This window comes from Heloderma suspectum, chromosome 3, assembly GCF_057233095.1.
Source record: "Heloderma suspectum isolate Gila_16-S chromosome 3, 16-S_ref, whole genome shotgun sequence".
NCBI classification, from domain to species: Eukaryota; Metazoa; Chordata; class Lepidosauria; order Squamata; family Helodermatidae; genus Heloderma; species Heloderma suspectum.
Genome location: NC_139460.1, coordinates 20,081,672 through 20,105,004, shown reverse-complemented (window position 1 = coordinate 20,105,004; position 23,333 = coordinate 20,081,672). Strand labels below are relative to the sequence as shown.

Genomic DNA, 23,333 nt, shown 5'->3' with positions numbered 1-23,333 from the left:
ATTTGAGTTCCCGCTTTAGCCGTCATGGGCTACGTAAATATTTATGTAGCCTATCACGGGCTACCATAGGGACGCAAATGGCGTCCCCTACTCAGGACGCCATTTGTGTCCGCACCAGCCCAGCAGCAGCCGGAGCCGCTGCCGCCAGAGCTGCAGCCAGGTAGGCTCCATTTCGCGGGGCTTTCGCGAGGTGGAGGAGTGGGGGGCTCCGTTCCGCCACGGATTCCGGGGGCCCGAATTCACTGGAATTTGCCCCCCCCGGGATCCATGGCAGAATTCTCTAATATCCCTAACTGCTGGGGTGTAGCGGCTGCACATGTGCATGTGTGCGCAACTACTCACAGCTACACCACTTACGCACATCCTCAAACCATTCACACACCACATACACACCACTCACACTCACTCCAGCAGCACCAAATCTTGGTCTTGCAACAACAGCATCTGTTCCATGTCACGGCATCAAAGGAAAAAAAATGCTCTAGGAACAGGCTCTATAGTTCCTAGGGATGGGGGAGAATTTCTCCCCGAAACTTCGGGGGGCCGAGTGCCAACGCATTTGGTCCTCCGAAGGTTGTTCGGGGAGAAATTCTCCGCCCCCCCGCCCACCCCGGGATGGGACTTACCTTTCACGAATGTCCCTCCCGGCGGCGGGTCCCGGCGGCGGTTCGGCAGGTCTTCGTCAGGGGCGGGGGCGGCAGCCGGTCTTTCAACCAGCTGCCGCCGCCGCCGCCATTACAAGAAAAGTAAAAAAAAAAAAACGCCCCGGTGATAGGCTACGTAACGATTAACGTAGCCTATCATGGCTAGATTTGCAAAGTCAGCCGTGATAGGCTACGTTAATCGTCACGTAGCCTATCACGGGTGACTTAAAAAAAAAAAAAGCGCGTACGGCTAATGGCGGCCCCGATAGGGAGCCGCCATTCGTGTTCTTTATTTGGTCCCTGTAGTCTACGTAAATCTTTACGTAGACTACAGGGACCAAATAAGGAACGCGAATGGCGGCTCCCTATGGGGGCCGCCATTTGCGTACGCGTTTTTTTTTTTCAAAGTCACGTGATGATTAACATAGCCTATCACGGCTGACTTTGCAGATCTAGCCGTGATAGGCTATGTTAATCGTTACGTAGCCTATCACAGGGGCGTTTTTTTTTCTTTTTTTCTTTTGAAGTTCGCGGCCGGGGAGACGGGGCGCTTCTCCCCGGCTTGAATTTCGGCTGGGCGAGGCGGGAAGCCTCCCCCCCGGCCTGAACTTCGGGGGGAGCAGCGAAGCGCCTCCCCCCCACCGCGAAGCAAGCTGCGAGACCAGGTAAATGACTTTCGTGCATCCCTAATAGTTCCTGCCATAGAAACCTTGTTCCTGGAGCATCCCTAGAGATTTCTAGGAAGCTGGCAAGAACCTCCAAGTATGGCTACCTAGGATACTCAGGGACACTATAGGAATGAGATTTCTATGTCAGTGAGCATGGGGCCTGTTCCTAGATTTTTTTTTCCTTTGCCCCCTTTTTGGGTGGTGGCAGAAGCCACCAGACATGGCTTGTGGGGGAGGGGCTCTTCCAGTCCACGGACTGCAGGTTTTGCCCCCTTGGCCTAGGCCTTCTGTGAGATTTGCCCAGTATCTCTCTCCTTCCAGATTCTGGTCTCATTCCACTGGGACTTATACCTCCAGTGTGCTGTGTTCCTGGTTTGCTCATGCCCCAGTGCTGACATTTCAGCAAGTGCATTTGCCATGATGTCGAGCTACGGGATTTTGAAAAGTTGCACCAGAGAAAAATCCCCTCATCTATACAATTGCAAAAGGTAGAGGAGCACTAATGCTGAAGAAAATGTCATCCCTGGTATAGGGTTATAGGATCTGGCAGCCTGATACTTAGAAGAAAACTCCCCTTTGTAATAACGTGAGGTTATTCCATCCATGCAACTGCTTCCCACAGCACTCCAGTAATGGAGAGACCAAGGGGAGAGGTGATTGTGAATGATGTGGTGACTTATGGCTAGGGTCACCTGCACTGGTGTGGGACAAACCATATTGTAGCTAGGGATGTACGACTCACTTACCTGTTCTGGTCGGGGCATCCGCTGGGGAGGGGAGGCGCTCCGTCCCTCCCCCCAGAATCCTTGCTGGGGGGGGGAGGCGCTCTGTGCCTCCCCCCCCCCGGAATCCTGGCCGGCTGGCTCTACTCCGCGGCCAAGCCACGGAGCCGCCGGCTGGCTCCGGCCGCCTGCAGCCGGACATCTGGCCACTGGGCAGCCCTGCAGGGACGCAAATGGCGGCTGTCGTAGCCGCCATCATTTGCGTCACTGCAGTGAGCTGTGATAGGCTACGTAAACATTTACGTAGCCTATCACGGCAGGGGAAAAAAAAACCCAGCATACACAAATGGCAGTAGCTGCCGCCATTTGCGTACGCTGGGGTTCCCCCCCCACCGTGATAGGCTACGTAAAATCCTATCGCCATCTAGACGCTGTCTACAAGCCATAGGATTGAGCCCTAAAAGTTTGTCAAGTCTGAACTACCTCTTATGGTACAGTCATTCGTGCATTCCTCAGCCCCCATAGCCAGCCCTAAACATTTTGTTGACTGAGGCACATTAGCCAATGGTACCCTCTTCCTCCCTCCAAATGACTCCTGAGGGCAGACCAGTTATTTTGGCAAATGATTCAGAAAATACCACAAGTGACTCTCCCACTCACTGGCACTAAAAATGCAGTAATAATTAAATAACTAACAATTTTCTCCCATTTCATGGCAGCCAAAATCAGATGTGTTGCAGTGGCTATCTTACTCTTCTGAATGGTAGGACTGGCTCTTCAGCCCCCATTACTGGCCCAATGTGTGTGAACAGACTATAGTTCTGGGCAACTCTGGGATTATACCTCTAATACTGTACTTATTTAGCTTTCCTAGCTCCAAACTGCGCATATTTAAATATGCGCAAGTTTTTAACTTTCTGTTTTACATAGCAATCAAAGGCGCGAAAATGGTGGGCGCTCACTGAACAGGATTGCGGTGAGCCCGGGGAACTCGTCGAGCTTGTGGGCGGCCTGAGCGCAGGTCCGGGGGTGTGTGCAAGCGGGGGCACCACTTCGGCAAGTGCGCAGAGAAACTGAGCTAGGGTGAGTTCTTACATCCCTTGTGTAGATACTACAGGTATGGGGTGTTTTTTTTAAGATATCACCTCTGATTTGGCGCATAGCTGTCAAAAACAAATGATAATGCTGCTCCCACCTTCCCAACTATTCCTTCCAGCTAGACACCAGTTCTGCAGCATCTGTCCTACAGGTTGGACATGCTATTCAACGTTTCAGTTGTCTGTAGCACAACACAGCCTTCCAGAACACCAGTATGTCGTACGTTCTTCATGATAAATGAGATCAAAATTACTGCTGTGGAATTTGCAGGGGTAGCTATAATCTTACCATTATCATCACCCGAGTCTGACTGGTAAGAGCTGAGGGACTGCACTTCAGAGTTGCTGCCTTTATTGCTTCCTGAAAAACAGGTCACCTCTTCCACATCGTCAACTCCTTTGCCTATACACACACATAAAAGAAAAGGAAATGGATAGAGTGGATGCACAGATCTCTGTGTTAAATCCCATGACATGCTATGGACAGATTCCATTTTACTTGGCTGGAAAATAATTTACTAAACTAGGAAACAAACCAGAAAACAATTGTCTGTCAAGACTAATGATCCATAGGCCTGCCATTCAAGCTACTGAGATACGTAACTTTTTTTTAATGATGGTAAGTGATCATGATACATAAGGAGACAGTTTGGTAGCACTGAAAAGTATGGACAAAAAGGTTTACTACCGCAAACACTAGCGTAACTGCAGTGCCTTATAAACAGTGTTTTTATCCACAAAAAGGTGGATTCGAGATTAAAAATCGTGCTGCCTGCAGAGATGGACAAAACTGTCAATTTTGGTTTCTCTCAATTTGTCCTTTTTCCAATCCTAAATTAAGTACGTCTTGACCTTGGACCAGCCTCAAACTGGTTTATCCTGAACTTTGAGAATTGTCTTTTTAACTCTGTATGAAAATTCACAAGCATTTCTGTGTTCTTTTCTCCTAATATATGTATTTTTGTATGAATTTTTCCTTAATAAATACATTTTTTGCAAGCAATTTTCCTAACATAATGCATTTTGGAACGTTATTTACCCTAATATAGGGCTACTTGTATGCATTTCTTGATTGGAGAACTCAACTGCAAAATTCGGAGAAATGAAAATTTCAAAGGAATGCGAATTTTGGTTCACATACTGATTAGAAAGTGCAAAATTAGGTAAAGTTCACTGAACAAATTTCTCTCCCATCCCTTGCTGTGCCCACACATGCTTTGGATGGTGCCCTACCTTCCGTTTCTTGCTTGCTCCCCTCTCTCTCCTACATCCTCATTTCAAGCATATCTTCTTTCCCCCTCCAACTGCTGCCCCATATACTGTTTCATGTGGAGAGGAAAAGTGGGTTGGAAAACTGGGAAGACTAATGGTGGCAGATCTCTGATGGCTAGATTTGGCCCAAAGGTGGCCAGTTAAGTTCCCCTATTTTAGTCCCAAATAGCCCTAATATATGTCTGCATTTGTGGTTTTAATTTGGATGTACATTCTGGTATGTGTCATTTGGCCCCTTTGCTTTTTGAGGACCTGCACCATGTCAGCCAATGCACCATGTAACATGGGAAATCAGCCTTGATTTTAATAGACATGTTTTTGTTTTATGTGACTGATACCTGTCCAAGTTTTCAGAATCATGATGTGGACACAAATATATACACACAGATAGTTTAGGACATATGACCTTGGACCAGTCACAACTTATCAGCCTAACCTACCTCACAGGGTTGTTGCACAGATAAAATGGGAAGGTGAAGTGAATATCACCTTGAACTGCTTGGAGAGAAAGTTGGATATACTGTAAAGAAAATGTGTACAGAATGAAGGAAGCCAACACCACACATCCAACATTTTCTTTTGCCTGAACGACTCACTTTCTGTGCCGTTTTCCCAGGTCTTCCTGATGGAGTCACAATCGGAACGGCACGGAGACACAGCTGGTAGGTTGGGGGCCACACTGCACACTACGACGCCCCGCCTTGCTGTTAGGATCCGGGGAGATTCTGGATGGAACGTCGTCATCTCCTGATGCTCCACCCCAAGTCCATCAACTATCTTGTCCAAATTGTTCCTGGAATCACTCTGGAAGCAGGGGGTGTAGGCCATTGGCCTCACAGGGACCTGAGGTGGCCCCACCTCTTGATAGATATTGCGGCTGTCCCCACTGTTCCTCATGTTCTTGAACTGAATCCCATTGCTTTTGTGAAGCAGGGCAGCAGTAGCTGGATCTTGGACCAAAGTGATGTTGTTCCGGGAGTAGTTCTTCCTGAAGACTTTCTTGCGGAATACTATGAAGAGGACTATTAACAAAAAGATGATGAAAAGAACAACGGCAATGCCGATCAGCTCTTCTTTACCCACGTAAGAATGTCCGGCTTGGATGTTAGGGACAACCACTGGCCTCAGCCCACAGTACTGGCCCACATATCCAGGAGTGCAGTTGCATAAAAATGAGCCAAATATATTGACACAAGAGCCACCATTTTCACACTCCTCTCTTTCACATTCATTAATATCGTCTTCACACCTGAAGGGGGAAAAAAGAGGTAGATGAGGGATTTCAGCAGTTAGTATGGCACATTCACACGTACACACAGTAACTCCCCCCTTTTGCTTCCAAATACTTTATTTCCTTTATCGAACCCCACCCATGAAGCCAGCGTGGGTTATGAGTAAAGTGATGAACTCAGAGCAGCTTTACACATGACAGATGCACTGTGCACCCACCGATGGTGACATGGAACAACAGGAGGGTTTGTCTATCACTTGGAAGGCCACAATACATGGCTGGTGGACTTCATTTGGTCGAGGCCAGCTTTCTTTTACCACTCTTCCACTGTAAACTATGAGAAAGAATTTGTAGGAGGCAAGAAGCTCGTGTGCCTTCGCCATCACAAGTCCCTTTTATAGTATTTAATGAAGCATCCTGTTTCCCACAGTGGCCAATCAGATGCCTCTGAGAAGCCCACAAGTAGGACACAAAAGTAATAGTCTTCTCCCACCATTATTCCCAGCAACTGGCATTCACTGACATATCGCCTCTGATTCTGGAGGCTGCATATGGCCATCAAGACTAGTAGCCTTGCATACACTGCACCTCCATGCATTTGTCTAATCCCCATTTAAAGCAATCTCAGACAGCCATTTCTACATCCCATCATTAGGGATGCACAAATCTGCCAATTTCAGTTTTTCTCAGTTTCTCATTTTTCCCAATCTTAAATTCGGTTCAAACTTTGAGAATTTCTTCAGGCTTAAGTTGGGTTCATCCTGAACTTGGAGATCATTGTTGTTGCTGTTGTTTTATTAAGTTTGCATGAAAATTCATACTAATTTTTTGTGGACACTTCTCCTGATACGTGCATTTTTGTATGCATTTTTAGCCTCGTATACACATTTTGCAACCTGATTTCTTAGTATAATACATATTTGAATATTATTTTTTCTAACACATGCATTTTTGTGGAGACCCCTAGGGTAAAATTTGAAAAAAAAAAAAAATTTCGAAGAATAACTGAGTTTAGGTTTGCATAGTGGTTCAAAAGTGTGAAATCAGCAGAAAAAAATTGACTTACCAACTGAAATTAGCTAAAGGCAAAGTCAAAATATCTGATTTTTACACAATATGGCATGATTTTACTGTATATACAAATCAGGGATATACGCAGCAATATTTGTCAAAGCCTTTCCTCAGATTATGGAAAAATGACTAAATGTAATTTGTTATTATGAAGAACCATAACGAAAACCTCCAAGCGGCCAATGGATTCCACCTATATTTTTGTCTGTAAAGTAAATGGGAAAATGTTAAATGTACTACCCTCTGTCAGTGTCAACAGATTTAAATTTGATGCATTTATTTGTCACTGCAAATAGAAAAAAGAATGTGTGAAATTAGGTAAATTTGTATTAAAATGTGAACTGAATGAATGCATTTCTCTCCCATCTCTAATCCCTTTTGTTGCATTCTCTCTTTCTCAAATTTGTATCCCACCTTCTTTCCACCAAATATGGGTTAATCTTTTTGCTGCTGGCTCCATAAAGCCAGCCCTACACTTTCTCTCAGTCTGCTTTATTGTACATGTGAAATCACAGCCTGCACAACTTACGACCCCCCTAGCCAGACAAAGCCTACCACCTATGTATTGTAGCCTGCTGGGTGGTTGGCAACTGCCCCTGCCCCTCTTGCAACCTAGATAAGCAGGAGAACCAGGACATTTAACTGGTGGGCTATCAGTCAAGACTATCTGGGCTATGTTCAGTTTGGTGGGTCACAAGCTGTGCAGCCTGCCTTTGAAAAATCAGTCTCTTGCCATCCCACTTCCTGATCTGTAACATGGAAATATTAGTACATTGTTGAAAGGAAAAAAGACAGTTACACATGCAGGGCACCATCCCCCACCAGATGTTCCCCTCTGTTGGAGCTGAGGTGTGTTTTCCAGGCAGCCTGCTCTGCACCTTTTAAGCTGCCCTCAGTGATTTGGAGGGAGGAGGTGCCCATCCCTAGTGTTGAAATAAGATTTAACTCCCAGTCCAGTCAGCATTGGGAAGTGGAAGAAGTAGGGATGTCCGTCGCTGTGCAGTCCAGCTCCTTTGGGGCTTGATGGACTCCAGGGGAGCACCCGAGTCAGCTCACATTTGCAGGCCAAGCCTTGGACTTTTCCCGAAACCCGGGAAGTTTTTCCTTTTTAAAAATGTACGTAAATTAGGGACGTAAAAAAATTCCGTCACGGATCTCGGGGAGGCCGAATGCCAGCACATTCAGCCCCCCGAAATCCGTGGCGGAACGGCCTGCCCCCCCGGGATGAGACTTACCTTGGGCGGATCTTCCTGGTGGCGGCGGCTCCGGCGGCGGTTCGGCGGTGGTGGCGGCCGGTCTTCCGACTGGCTGCCGCTGCCACCATTTCCAGTTAAAAAAACAACAACCCTGATAGGCTACGTAAAGATTTACGTAGCCTATCATGTCTTTTTTTAAAAAACAAAAAAACGCGTGTACGCAAGTGGCGGCGGCCACGGCCGCCGCCGTTTGCGTTCCTTATTTTGGCACGTCTTAGTCTACGTAAACATTTACGTAGACTAAGACGGCAAAAATAAGGGGAACGCAAATAGCATAGCGTCCAGACACTACGCTATTTGCCTTCCCCTTATTTTCGCCGTCTTAGTCTACGTAAATGTTTACGTAGACTAAGACGTGCCAAAATAAGGAACGCAAATGGCGGCGGCCATGGCCGCCACCATTTGCATACGCACGTTTGTTTTTTTAAGTCAGCCGTGATAGGCTACGTAAACATTTATGGAGCCTATCACGGCTGACTGCAGGGACGCAAACGGCGGCGGCTACGGCCGCCGCCATTTGTGTCCCTGCTAGTCAGCGGCCGGATGTCCGGCTGCTGGTGGAGTTGGCCGGCAGCTCCGCAGAATCCCTGAGGAGCACAGCCGGCCGGCCAGGATTCCGGGGGGGGGGAAGGAATGGAGCGCCTCCCCCCCCGGCGAGGATTCTGGGGGGAGGGACAGAACGCCTCCCCCCCACCCATAAACATAATCCGTGAAAGATAAATGCCTTTCGTACATCCCTAACGTAAATAGAAATCTGCACAAATCGTGGGGCACAATTTGCACAATTTATGCAAATTTTATCAGCAAATTTATGCAAATTTAATCAGTAATTGCACAAATTACTCAAATTACAGTCAAAATTTGTGCACATTTCTATTGTATTTACGTAAATAAATAAAATACTGGGAAAATCTGTGAGCTGACCCGACTCGATGCAGATCGAGTCGGGCCAGCTCATGGGGAAACAAGCTGAAGTCCAAGGGGGCAAACTCATGCAACCTCAATGAGCTCCACCCTCCAGATGGATTCCTCTGACACCTCTAGGAAGAAGGGGGTGTCATCTTGCCCTTCACCTCAGGCAGCAAAATGTCTTGGGCCAGCCCTTGAGATTTGGTAGAATTAGGAGACGCGTAGATGTCAGGACAAGGCTGTGGGCAGCAGTCAGATGAGCCAGGGGCGGGGGATCAGGGAACAAGGAGTAACCCAAGAGTCAGAACCAAAGAACAATCAAGAATACAGGAGCATGCCAGAGCTCAGGAGGACCTTGTTGCTTGAGCAAGGCTCAGCTGGCATAGGAAGCCCTTTTATACTCCTTCCTCTCCAGGAGGATCCAATGGCCAGCCTTGGTAGATGGAGTCAGTCCAGGGTCTGAAGGTACTTTCAGCTGAGAAGCTGACAGTTGCACTTAAGGGGATGGCCACATGGAGAAGTTGCCCAGAGATCTAGGGGTGGACGAAAGTCACTTACCTGTCCTCGAAGATTTCCCGCGGTGGGGGGGAGGCGATTCGTTGCTCCCCCCGCGAAGTTCAGGCCGGGGAGGAGGTGCCTTGCCTCGCCCGGCCACAAACTAAACAGTTAAAAAAAACACCACGCCCCCGTGATAGGCTACGTGACGATTAACGTAGCCTATCACGGCTAGATCTGCAAAGTCAGCCGTGATAGGCTATGTAAATCACCACGTAGCCTATCACGGGTGACTTTAAAAAAAAAAAAAAGCTCGTACGCAAATGGCGGCCCCCATAGGGAGCCGCCATTCCCGTTCCTTATTTGGTCGCTGTAGTCTACGTAAATGTTTACGTAGACTACGGCGAAAATAAGGGCAACGCAAATAGCGGCAAATAGCGTTGCCCTTATTTTCGCCGTAGTCTACGTAAACATTTACGTAGACTACAGCGACCAAATAAGGAACGGGAATGGCGGCTCCCTATGGGGGCCGCCATTTGCGTACGCGCTTTTTTTTTTTTTAAAGTCACCCATGATAGGCTACGTGGCGATTTACGTAGCCTATCACGGCTGACTTTGCAGATCTAGCCGTGATAGGCTACGTTAATCGTCACGTAGCCTATCAAGGGGGCGTTTTTTTTTTCTTTTATTGCAATGGCGGCGGCGGCAGCCGGTCGAAAGATCGGCTGCCGCCCCCGCCCCTGACGAAGACCCAACGAACCGCCGGCCGGACCCGCCGCCGGGAGGGACATTCGGGAAAGGTAAGTCCCGTCCCGGGGGGGGGGTGCGGAGAATTTCTCCCCGAAACTTGTTCGGGGGGCCGAACACGTTGGTGCTCGGCCCCCCGAAGTTTTGGGGAGAAATTCTCCGCCATCCCTACAGAGATCCCAGCAGTGGATCCAGGTGATGGCAAAGGAGAGAGGAAGTTCAGAGGAGATTACAGGTACTCTGCAAGGGCATGGTCTGGAAGGCAACCCGCTGGAGCTAAGCAAGTCTGGGTGTTGTCATGGATGGGAGACTACTTGAGCATGCTGTATATGGTACCTTGGGTTCAACTTGAAGAAAGGGTGGAGATAAATGTAATAAATAAAAGTCTCCCATCAATCAATGCATTGACCAAACTTATTCCTGTTTAGCTTCAACAGTATCATTTGTCCTCAGATTACTACCATATAACCATAAGTATGGGATTGAGTTTGACTTTGTGTCCTGGGGTGGGGAGGGGGGCATCAGTTCTCCAAGGTTTCTTTCCCAGTCTCTTACATGAGCAACTGGTGATGACAGGGACTGAACCTGTGACCTTGTGCATGGGACAGAATGAGCTCCAACACCAAACTAAGGCCCTCTTACTTACGTCACTCCTGTTAAACCACTCTTGCAGCTGCAGATGAAGGCACTGCCTATGGGATCACATGACCCTCCGTTGCGACAAGGATTTGGAAAGCAGGCTGTGATCTCTGACTCACAGTTTCGCCCAGTGAACTGAGAAAGGCAACTGCACTGGTAACCTGTTTTTAAAAAATGAAAGATAAGGAAAACATCACAGATGACTTTCTGATAGAACTTTCCAAAGAGGATATGGTGTGGTTGGACAATTAGCTGACATTTGTGGATCTTGATTTCCCTCTAGTGGCTTAGGCATGCTAATGTTTTAGGAGCCTCGACAAACCTCTACTTTTAGGTGGAAGCACTAAGGAACAATTTCACACACATCTTACACTGCTTATAGATAGCCTCTGTTACGTCTGGATGACCCCAAGTGGCAATAATTTTAGATCCAGAGGTCCTAGGTTGATCATGATCTTTTGTCTGTGTATAAAAAAAGGCTGAAGGATATTTACGTTTAATATATAAGATCAGTGTGTGTGTGTGTGTGTGTGTGTGAAGAAATAAACAGAGGATTTTAAATCACAGAAACATGGCAAAGGAATAGCCAAACTTATGGATAATATCAGACTTCTCTTATCTGCAAAGTTCTCCCTCTGCGGTGAGCCTGTACAACTTGTGCCACTTCGCAAGCTGAATGCTGTTTTTGCAGGCCCAGGTGGGCAGCGAAAGTCAGAGATTTATCAAGTTCATGTTGGGTCAAATATGGGGAAAGCAGTTTTATCAAGCTCCTGTTGGGCCATGGGAAATGCAGAAGCCACTTTCATCATCGTGTACAAATGCCAACTGAGAGCAGCTTCAGACATAGCTCAGGGGTAGACCATGTGCTTTGCACGCAGGAAGTCCAAGGTTCGATCCCTGGCATCTCCAGGTAGGGCTAGGAAGAAATTCTTGCCTGAAAACCTAGAGGGCCACAGCTAACCAGTGTCGACAATCCTACGCTGGATAGACCAATGGTCTCACCTCAATATAAGACAGCTTCCTATGTTCCAGATGCCATATAGAAGCACCACCAACCACTGGCGCAGTTGCTTCTGCATTTGTTCGACAGTGTATGTCTGTTAATGTGCAACAAGGATCTCGTATAGGATGGCAAGAGCAACTTGCTACTTTTCTACCGGTATCTTTTTCAGACATTATAAGAACAAGAAGCGCTGCCATCCAACTGCAGAAATCAGCTCGTTTGACTGCAGACAATGTATACATTACTATCAGTATGGGTTTAAGAGATGCTGACTCTTTCGACTCCCAAATGTTAAAGACAGGTGCAGTTGCCACATGCACCCATTAGGACAGTCATCTGCACTATTTTTCAAGCAGGAGTAGGGGTGTACGAACCCCACTCACCCAGGTCCGCTGGGGGGTCCATCGGGGGGAGGCGATCTGTTCCTCCCCCCAGAATCCTCCCCGGCTGGCTCTGCTCTGCGGGAAGTCCATGGAGTCGCTGCCGGACTTCTGTCCGCTGCCGGTCTGTGAATGGAAATGGCATCCGGCATAGTGGACTCCATTTGCATCCTTGCTCTTTGCCGTGATAGGCTATGTAAATCTTTACGTAGCCTATCACAGCAAAGAGCAGGGACGCAAATGCCGTCTGCTATGCCGGACGCCATTTGCATCCGCAGACCGGCAGCAGAGTGAGTGGATGGACCCGGACCTGGCTGGCAGCAGGTAGGATCTTGCTGGCGCGAACTTCCCTGGGTGGCGGAGATGAGTGGTCCATTCCGCCACAGACTCCGGGGGGCCAGCGGAGGTGAGTGGTTTGTTCTGCCACAAATTCCGGAGGGCCAGATTCTTTAGAATCCGGCTTCATTCGAGTCCGTGGCGGAATTCTCCGCCATCCCTAAGCAGGAGCTATTTTGGTTCTAGATACCACCGCTGAGGCCTTGGTTCCTTTCCCAGGCGGGGGTGATGCTGTAGCACTTGGCTGGAGGACTTTTCAGGCTTTTCCTCCCCGTCCCTCCCCATGTTGTCTAAGCAAGGCCTCATCAGTCAGTCGCCAGGTTGGCAAATTCTGGCAGGTGGCTCTCCTGGTCCTTGGATTGGGATGGATGTTTTTCTCGTCACTGCTCAGTGCTGCATAGTCTCCCAGCACAGGTCGATGTATGTTCAATTGCTGCTCCAACTCCAGCGGCTGTGCAGTGCACTACTGCATCTAGCCAGTCACATTGCTATTTGCCTCTTGTGTAGGGATGTTGGAGGAATCTGTCCAGGGGCTGAAGCTCGCTGAGCTTTAGCCAGCTCGGCACCATGGACTTTGGCTCAGTTTCCCACAAACTGCATTGGGTCAGGCCACCTCATGGATTTCCATTTTTTTAAAATGGGAAAGCAGTTTGCGCAAATCATGGCCCCCCATTTGCCAAAATTATGCAATTTTCAGCTATAATTTGCGCAAACTGCACCCAAAATTTGTGTAATTTGCACAAATTGAGCTGTAATTTGTGCAGATTGCTTTTTATGCTAAAAAAAATCTGAAAAAGTTCCCTGATCTACCCCCAGCTTGGCTCGCAAATGCAAGCTCAGTCAGGGGCACCATAGAATCATAGAATAGTAGGGTTGGAAGGGGCCTACAAGACCATCAAGTCCAACACCCTGCTCAGTGCAGGAATCCAAGTCAAAGCATTGCCCAGCCTCACCTTGAATGCCTCCAGTGTGGGAGAGCCCACTACCTCCCTAGGTAGTTGGTTCCATTGTCGTATTGCTCTAACAGTCAGGAACTTTTTCCTGATGTTCAGCCGGAATCTGGCTTCCTGTACCTTGAGCCCATTATTCTGTGTCCTGCATTATGGGATGATCGAGAAGAGATCCTGGCCTTCCTCTCTGTGACAGCCTTTCAAGTCCTTGAAGAGCACTATCCTATCTCCCCTCAGTCTTCTCTTCTCAAGGCTAAACAAGCCCAGTTCTTTCAGTCTCTCTTCATAGGGCCATGGGAATCCATCGGGCCCAAGATGGGCTGGATTTTCCAGTGAATTACTTTTGCGTTCCTCCCCCACCATAGCTAATTCGCTGATTCATCCAGTGTTCTCCCTCCCCCACCTTATATCTGAGGAGGAACAGGTCTCCTGACTCCCCACCCCTGAAGTGTCTTCCTGTAACCCAGATCACAGCAGCTGGCCAACCACTAAAGCAAACAACAAGGCAAAGCTAGAGAGCCCCTCCAGAGAGTGAGCAGCTACTGCAGAGGGAGGGAGAGAGAGAGAGAGAGAGAGAGTGGAGAGAAGCACTTCAGGTGATTGGAAACGGCCAGTGGCCCTCAGGCTTTACAGTGAAGAACACTGCATTAAGGATTCAGGATTGGCTCTAACCACGGATATCTGAGGAATTTGATCTTTAGAGATTCTGATACGAACTGTTGTTTAAAAACAACACTTGCCTATTAATGTGGAAACTGGAAGACTGGACTAATGGGTGAATGTGTCACACGGAAGAGTGACACAGATTGGAAAGAAGATCGATTTGTCTACCCATAGCTGTGTCAAGTGGTGGTAAACCAGTAATATGTGAAAAGGCCTTTAGACCCATTCCTCTGTGGTGGCTGCCAGTCTCTCTTCCAGCAAATCATCTGCCAGGGCCAACAGTGTGCTGCAATTTGAGGGCATCCAACATGGTACGAGGCCTTCTGTTCAAGCGCATTTAATTATGTATGCTCGTTTCATGTGTGGAGGATTGCTTGGGCTAACAAATTATTTTGCCTTCGGAGGGGAGGAAAAAAATAGAAAAGAAAGGGAGAGTGGCCATGACAATGTCACAGCAGATTGCTTTATAGATCGGCTGATATATAGTTATGGCCCATTGCTTTAGAATTATGGCACCATAACAATCCTTTATTTACATATACTGCTGAGACAGTGGAAACGCCCCCCCCCAGCAAATAGATTTCCTAATGAGAGAGAGAGAGAGAGAGAGAGAGAGAGAGCACACACCCTGAAATATCCCCTCGGGGTGCTTGCTCTCCAATAGCAATGGAAACGCATGGTGGCCTAAGTAGCTTTGGAGCATAGAATACAGCGGCAAACCATGCCAGCACGAGCTGTTTATGCCTCTCTTAGTAAAATGGACCCATCATTTGGAGATATATGTCTATAGCCTTTCCCTCCCAGCAGCCAACGTAAATGTGAAATATATAACCCTGTCGAGGGAGGAAGGAAGGGGGAAATTATCCTGAAGTGATTTGGTAGAAAGGTTTCAATTTGCACATCATGCTATTTGCTGAGTGATCATGAAAACAGACTCCTATGAAATCAATAGAAAGAGAAGCCAGTTCCCCCTTTTACTTAGTCTATCCATGCGGCGAATGCTTGACCTAATTTATAATATGCCGTCCAAGTTAAAGTTAGGCATTTGTTTTATCCCCACTCCCCAGAGACATAAATAATCTTGTGTAGCAATTTTCTCAAAAGCTTCTACATCTTTTGAATTATTACCCTGCTTTCCTTGCTGGGTCATATGTGCTCTTTTTTTTTTCTTTCTTAACCTGCCATTTGTAGATAAAAGACTCGGAAACAAACAAGTTCGTGCCAACATGCATTCTGGTACTGCATATCAAATTCCACATCTGCTGCCTTTACTTGTGTAATGTGCTAACTAGGGTTGCTGGAGAAATTCGAGATGGACTAAAATGAGCTCAGATTTCTAAGAATCCGACCTGCGGAATCTGCTGTGGAGCAGCCCCCTCAGGCCGCGTGGAGTCCGTGGACTTTCGGGTGATTTTTTTTTACTTTCACGAAATTTATGCATAAATTCGCAGGAAAATATGTACGTTTCAGCTGAGGAAACATTGAATGGAAGGGGGGACAATATGCTAAATGTTACATACTAAGGTAAATTATGTAGATACTTATATAAATACTTATGTAATTATTTGCGTATTTTTCCACATGATGAAAAAAAAAATTCGCATCCATCTCTGGATGGACAATGGAACAAAAGGCACCTGACAATCCGTGAAACACAGATGGAACGGATTTTACACAGTCTGTATATCCCTAGTCCTGATGGCTATGTGCTACCTCCAGTATCAGAGGCAGTGAGCCTGTGTACACCAGTTGCTGGGGAACATAGGTGGGAGGGTGCTGTTGCACTCATGTCCTGCTTGTGGGTTTCCTGTGGGCAGCTGGATGGCCACTGTGTGTACAGAATGCCTGACTAGATGGACCCTTGGTCTGATCGAGCAGGGCTCTTCTTATGTGCCCCATCCCTGCTTTATGTGCTTTTCATCATAGCACTTTCATAGAAATGTAATTTAAATTTAAATTTACATCCCTAGTGCTAACGCTTTTGCGTTCAGTTCTCTGGGCGCCACTTTCAGTTCAGCCGATGTGCCCTTGAACTCACTTCCCATAAAACTCTAAAACAACCTAGAAAGTAGTCAGTGTTAATATTCAATCCACAGAGGGATTCTATGGACCAAATGGGGGCAGAAATACGAAGAGGGAATTGGGGTGATTCAGGACAGCTAGAGAGGGAATGTTTGTACAGCCTGGGGGCAGCTGCAGAAGCTAATTGCAACACAGCTATCTGCATAATCCATGGGACACCTTCAGGAAGCATTCCTAGGAGAGTGTCAGTGCATCCATTAAAAGGTGTTGTCATGTAGCTTGCTTGTCAACAATCCAGAAAAATGTATTCTATTAGGAATCTGCTTTCAGCTCATGGGACTGAAAGCAATGTGCAAGCAAGTCCAATACTTGCAAAAGCATCCTTTAATTTTTTTTAGAAAAAGAGGCAGTGGCAAAGGTATTTTGTCAGGATCGGGACAGGATTCACCATTAGGTTCAAAATCCTGCTAATTAAAAAAGCAATATATTTTCTTGAGTATTTCTGACAGTAGTTATTGTCTTTTTTCATTCTTTACAATAACTACGACAGTGTGATCATTAGCACAGGAGAAGTAGTCAGTCTCTGCCTGTCCACACACTTTTTGGCTCTTTCTAGAAGGAGGTCCTGATCATATATGACCCACCTAAATAACGACGTCAAAAGTAGCACACTGATCCTCCATGGCATTCTTTCCCCCTAAACTCCGTGATCATCTCTGAGCAGGAAAAGTATCCTGTATAGTGTGCCATGGAGAAGGGCTCTCCAGGACAGGTCAATCACTGCTTGGAAGAGACCACATTGTGGTTCCAAAGTTAAACATGGGTCATGAGAAATTGAAGGTCAGTTCAAGACACAAAGGTTCTCTCCTGGGCCACGACTGAGAGCAGTTGTAGACATTACAGCAAATGAACCTCCTGGATATTCTGTGTCTAGAAGTAGCACTGCTTTGTAATATCTGAAGAGAAACTTGGCCCCTCTTCTAACAGTGAACTCAGGTGGTGAGTGACAACAGGACTGGAGCTAAAATAGGGCTACTGAGAAACAGGGGGGAGGTATGGAGCAAAAATAGGGCCACTGAGAAACAGTGAATGGAATACCCACACATGTGTAACTCCCATGTGCAGTCACCAATTCTCATAGGCTCAGCAGGGACCCATACTACCATGCTCCAAAGGTGTTTCCATTCTGGCCATCATAAAGGAAAACTGACCCTATGATAGGGATGTTGGAGGACTCCATCTGGGGGGTGGAGGTCACTGAGCTTTCATCAGTGTACCTCCCTCCCCCCTTTGGCTCATTTCCCTGTGAGCTGGCCTGACTCGATCTGCATCGAGTTGGGCCAGCTTATGGATTTTTCCAGTTTTTCTTAATTTACATAAATAGAAATGTGTGCAAATTTCAGCTGAAATTTGCACGAATTGCAGCCAAAATTTGCATAAGTCACACAAATTGCACTCATTTCTATTTACGTTTTTTAAAAAAACCCTGAAAAACATTCCAGATTTTGGGTAAAGTCACATGGCTCAGCCTGCAAATGCGAGTCAAGTCAAGGGCTCGGTGGGGGTCCAGGCAGCCCCCAAAGTGCCAGATTCCACAGTGTTGGACATCCCTACCCTACGGTGCTATTGATCAGAATTATAGGGGACGCAACTAGCTCTGTGCTGATCATTTCTTCTGTATTTTTTCTTGATCATTCTCATTTAATTTGACAAAAAAAGAAATTGCTTCCCCCCTAAAATTCAAAAATGGAAATTTTGGTTAAAATCTCATGGGTGTGGTTCAAGGCTCTTGCACTCACCTGAGTTATGAGGTAGATGAAGGGTGTGTGCATCCTGTGGTTGATTGTACAATAATATATCTGTCAGTCTGCAGCCTTCCCCTCTTCCTGCGCTTCCTGAAAGCTCAGGAGAATACAATATGAGGTGACTCCTCCTGCGGTTAGGGATGTACGAAAGGGACTTACCTTGTCCCGCAGCTTTTTTCGCGGTGGGGGGAGGCGCTTCGCTTCTCCTCCCGAAGTTCATGCGAGCGGGGGGTGTCTTCCCGCCTCGCCCGGCTGAAATTCAGGCTGGGGGGAGGCTTCCCGCCTCGCCCCTGGCCGAAATTCAGGCCGGGGAGAAGCGCCCCGTCTCCCCGGCCGCGAACTTCAACAGAAAAGTAAAAAAAAACACAACGCCCCGTGATAGGCTACGTGATAGCGTTGCCCTTATTTTTGCCGTAGTCTACGTAATCTTTACGTAGACTACAGCGACCAAATAAGGAACGCAAATGGCAGCTCCCTATGGGGGCCGCCATTAGCCGTACGCGCTTTTTTTTTTTTTAAAGTCACCCATGATAGGCTACGTGACGATTGACGTAGCCTATCACGGCTGACTTTGCAAATCTAGCCGTGATAGGCTACGTTAATCGTCACGTAGCCTATCACGGGGGCGTTTTTTTTTTTAACTATTCTTGGAATGGCGGCGGCGGCAGCCGGTCAAAAGACCGGCTGCCGCCCCCGCCCCTGTTGAAGCCCTGCCGAACCACCGCTGCAACCCACCACCGGGAGTGACATTCGGGAAAGGTAAGTCCCATCCGGGGGGGCGGGGGCGCGGGGAGAATTTCTCCCCGAAACTACTTCGGGGGGCCGAATACATTGGCACTCAGCCCCCCGAAGTTTTGGCGAGAAATTCTCTGACACCCTTACCTGTGGTCCTTTTTCAAATCAGGAAGCACAGGCAGCCAGAGAGGCTGCAGAGCGATGCAGACATGTGTAAGCGAAAGGAAAACACACACACACACACACAATACCCTCAGCCACCTTGTAACAATAAGCTCAAAAACACCGCCCAAAGAAATACAAAAGGGATTGTAAAAGGTCTCGAGAATGAGGCAGAAAAACGGAAGCCTCTTTTGGGGGGGAAGAAAACTTTCGGGAAACTAGAGCACAGCACTAAACACAACAAGGGCATGTTTCTTACTGAAGACTAATTAGGGGTAGATGATTAAGCAGGTGGTCCTGAGGATTAAAAGCTCTGCAGACGGACAGCGAGGATGCTTCCAGCCTATTCCTGTGGCTCCAAATAAATAAATACAGAGAGAGAGACTGACTACTGGCATGAGAAACTAAAGGCACCAACAAGTTCCCCCCAACCCTGAAAATGTAAAGTTGAAGGCAAAGTATTCACCACCAGAGGGCACGCTGGTACAAGTCCCGCCGTTCTGGCAAGGGCTCCTCTCGCAAGCGTCGGGATACAGCACACAGCCCAGCTTCAGCTCGGTCAGGCCGACCACTTCCGCAAAGCTGCTGCGCTTGTTCTGGAGCGGCAGTTCGTTGTTGTTCAAGACGACGGAATCCAAGCAACCCTGAAAGCCGCTCAAGACCTGTGTTGTCCTCTTGTCCGTCAGGCTTCGGACGTTATCCACCTGCACCTGGGCTCCAAAGTAGACGGAGCTATCGGCGCTCAGCGTCTGGAAGTAGAGGGGGGCCTTGCGCCGCTCCACGTAGCTGTCGTCGAGCGACAGGCTGGTGAAGTTCCGGTTCAACTCGAGGAAGACCGAGTGCCAGCCCCCATCATTAACGGCCCTGCCAGAAATCCCCAGGATGCCCGGGCCGGTTCCGCAGTCCAGCTGGAACCACAGTTTGCCGTCCACAATCTGCGAAGGGAAAGCAAAAGATGAGGGAGCCGAAGCTCGCAAGAGCACCGTTTGCCCTTGCCTTTGTGCCGACCCTTTTGCAGGAAAGCTGTAATACAGCATAGCCGGTATTGGCTAGGATACGCACAGACTCGTGCGCTGTTACTGGCTGCAGCAGGTCAGTCATTAGATTCAACTGGGAGTATAACAGCCAAGTGTAGGGATTGTGCGTCATCCACTTTGTGCACTAGGCCACTTGGGGGGCTGTTCACACGTACCGTTCAATGCGGGGCTAGCTAGCAATGAAGAGCTGTTTGCTGTGAGGATTTGTTTCCAGCTGATGACTGCAGCGCATTATCTGTATGTTTCCTGGGCCTAAGCAGCCTTCACAGCCCCCTGCTTTTCTCCACCTGTCTCACCACATCTTTGCTCCAGTATAACGGAGCGGATCCAGTTCTCCTAGACCCTGGTGGCTTTTTCAGCTTCCCTTTCTTCTACCTTTCCTCTTTGTTCCTGCTGTGACTCTTCCTCATGCCCTTAGTGCTGCTCCCGTGCTTTCTCTCATCCTGCGTATGCAGAAGGACTACGTGGAGCTGAACTCTGTCTGCCTCCTGAACTACGGATTGTCCTACCTACTTGGCAAAATTCCTCCACTTGACACGTGTAGCTGCCTTTTACCAAGTCAGGTTTTGGTTAGGGATAGCAGGGAATTCCACCACGGATCTCGGGGAGGCCGAATGCCAGTGCATTTGGCCCCCCGAAATCTGTGGCGGAACGGCCTGCCACCCCCCCGCCACCCCGTGGATCCCCCCAGGATGAGACTTACCTGGGGCGGATCTTCCGGGCGGCGGTGACTGCGGTGGCTGGTCTTCTGACCGGCCGCCGCCACCATTTTCACTTTTTTTTCTTCTTTTTTACACATACGTGATAGGCTACGTAAGTTTTTACGTAGCCCAAAACGACTGGGTTAAAAAAAAAAAAAAAGGGATATGTGTCCCTTATTTTGGCCCGTCTTAGTCTATGTAAATAATTACGTAGACTAAGATGGTGAAAATAAGGGGAACGCAAATAGCGTCTGCTATGCTATTCCCCCCCCCAGAGCCCTCCGCGGCCGGAAATCCGGCTGTGGACGGCTCTGGGCTGGCTGAGCCTGGCCAGCTGCTCCACGGAGCTGCTGTGGAGCACAGCCAGCCGCGGAGGATTCCGGGGGGGAGGAACGGAGCGCCTCCCCTCCATCCAGGATTCCGGGGGGAGGGACGGAACGCCTCCCCCCCCCCATAAACATAATCCGTGAACAGGTAAGTGATTTTTGTACATCCCTAGTTTTGGTCCATCTAGCTCAGTGCTGTCTGGCTTGGGGCCTTTTAAGATCCAGATCAGAGGGCCCTTCACCTACTCTAGAGTAAAAATTACCCCCCTCCCCAAAAAAGAAAAAAAAGGCATAGCTGATAGACACAGATTTAAAATAATGTTTTGGCTTCACTGAGAGTGGCTCTCAAAGGTCTCTGGCAAAGTCCTTCCCAGCTATGCTGGTTAGAGGTGCTTTTAGATGGAGTTGCCAGAGACTGAACCTGAACTCTTCTGCATGCAAGCTAGGTGCCCAAATACCTAGCTATGGAACCAACCACCTGATAAACAGGGCTAGGCATTGCTGACTTCCCCTAGCTCAGTGGATCAGACGGATCATGTGACAAACTCTATATTCACTAATAGGGATGGATGGGCACCCCCCTGTCTGAGTCCTCTGGGCACCCGCCAAGCCCATGCCCCCGCTTGCACGCCCCAGACCTGTGCCCGACTCCCCTGCAGCTTGCCGAGCCACCCACAATCACCCTGGGCCCATCCGGTGATCCCTGTGTCTGCCATTTTGTGAAAAAAAATGGCGGGCGTAGATACGTGCACATTTGCTCTTCTGCAGAATGGCACTCTGAATGATCAATGTATGCAAGATTACAGGCATAAGGGGGCCATTTTCACCTGTAACTTTGTGTTTATCATCCATTCACAGCGCCATTTTGCAGAAGAGCCAATGTGCACATATCTATGCCCGCCATTTTTATGCCTGCTATTTTTTTGGCAAAATGGTGGCCGCAGAGATTGCTGGACAGGCCTGGGGTGGCTCGGTGAGCAGAGTGTATTTGTCGGGGGGGGGGCATGGCAGGCGTGGCTCGGGGCAGTGGGTGGGGCCCAGACCCTATTGGCTCAGACCTGATCAGGCCCCCACGCCATCGCTATCCATTATATAAAGCAGATCTTAATACGCAATAGAACTCAAAATCCACCTCTAACTTGGTGACACCCTGGTCTTGGCATATGGTTTCAGAACTTTCCAGATCTATGACACAGTCTAAGCCACTAAGCTAAATGCAAATCACCATCTACTGACAAGATGGCTCTGCTCCCGGGTTTGTTTCCGAGTTCAATTCAAAGTGCTGCTTATCACCTTTAAAGCCCTGGCTGAGACCAGGCTACTTAAGAAGACCCATGCTGGATCCGACCAAGGGTCCATCTAGTCTAGCATTCTGTCCACACAGTGGCCAACCAGCTGCTCACAGGAAGCCCACAAGCAGGACGTGAGTGCAACAGCACCCTCCCGCCCATGTTCCCCAGCAACTGACATTCTCCAGCAAACTTGAAGGTATACTGCTTCTCACATGCTCCTGATGCCCACTCAAGTCATATGGATGGCCGGGGTGGAGATGGAATCTGCTTTATGTCCCGCCACCGTGAGAGGTGTGGTTGGCAGGAACACAGGAGACAGCCTTCTCCACTGTGGCGCCTAAGCTGTGGATCACTTCAGTGAGCTCAGTACTTCCAAATCCTATTTTCTCCCTTCTGGGAAGGCTGCTGGCAGGGCTGCTGAACACTGGGCCTTCCCCCTCCCCCTCCGAAGGCAGAAGGTTATTCTTTTAACTTCAGCAGGGGAAAAAATCCCTGTCTTTCAGGCACTCCATAGGCAGCCTTCCCAGCTGCCCATGGGTCCTAAGCAGCCTAGGGGAGGACCTTAAGACATCACAGCCTCTCCTGGGTGTTTCAAGAAGTGTGGGAAGTCAGGGCAAATGGCAGAGTGTGGGGAGTTTTTGTTTTAGTTAAAAGAAAGAACTCCAACAGCCCTTGGTTTTTATTAGGGTAAGCAACTTTACCCGAATAAAGGGCATTCTTAGGGTAAGGGTATTTATTAGGGTAAGCAACGTAACTTTATTAAGGTAAGCAACACCTCCCACCAGTGCAGGATCTAGGCTTTTTGAGGGCCTTTGGGCAAGACACGCTCAAGGGCCCTCTCCCTGACTGAGACCGCCTTCTCACTGCCATCGTCACCAGCTGCTCCTCATCCTCTTCATCATCACTGCTATCACTTCCTTGCTTGACAGACAGAGAGGTGGTGAGCAGGTAGACAGTGGCATCCATTGTCTGGGCCAGAGAAAGAGGCAGGCGAAGACACAAGTGAAGAGGACCAAGTCCAGGGGGCTCTTGCAAGTGGGCCCCTACTGGGGTGTGGGCCCTTGGCAGATGCCCAAACGTGCCTACTCTTGATGCCAGCCCTGCTACCCACCTCCAAACTCTTTGAAGAAATTATGAACCCCCCCCCCCCCGCATGAAGAGAACAGAAAG

General features: G+C 48.4%; 1 protein-coding gene across 1 annotated transcript in view; it reads right to left on the bottom strand.

Annotated features, from left to right (window-relative positions):
• The window catches only part of FAT3 (FAT atypical cadherin 3), a 198,911-nt gene that overhangs the window by 8,857 nt on the left and 166,721 nt on the right, over positions 1-23,333 (bottom strand). The window contains exons 22-25 of the mRNA XM_084845398.1: positions 19,274-19,742; positions 10,759-10,912; positions 5,000-5,652; positions 3,421-3,534 (exon numbers count right to left, since the gene is read on the bottom strand). Coding sequence (XP_084701524.1) covers positions 3,421-3,534; positions 5,000-5,652; positions 10,759-10,912; positions 19,274-19,742 — 1,390 coding nt within the window. The remainder of the gene's footprint in view (positions 1-3,420; positions 3,535-4,999; positions 5,653-10,758; positions 10,913-19,273; positions 19,743-23,333) is intronic.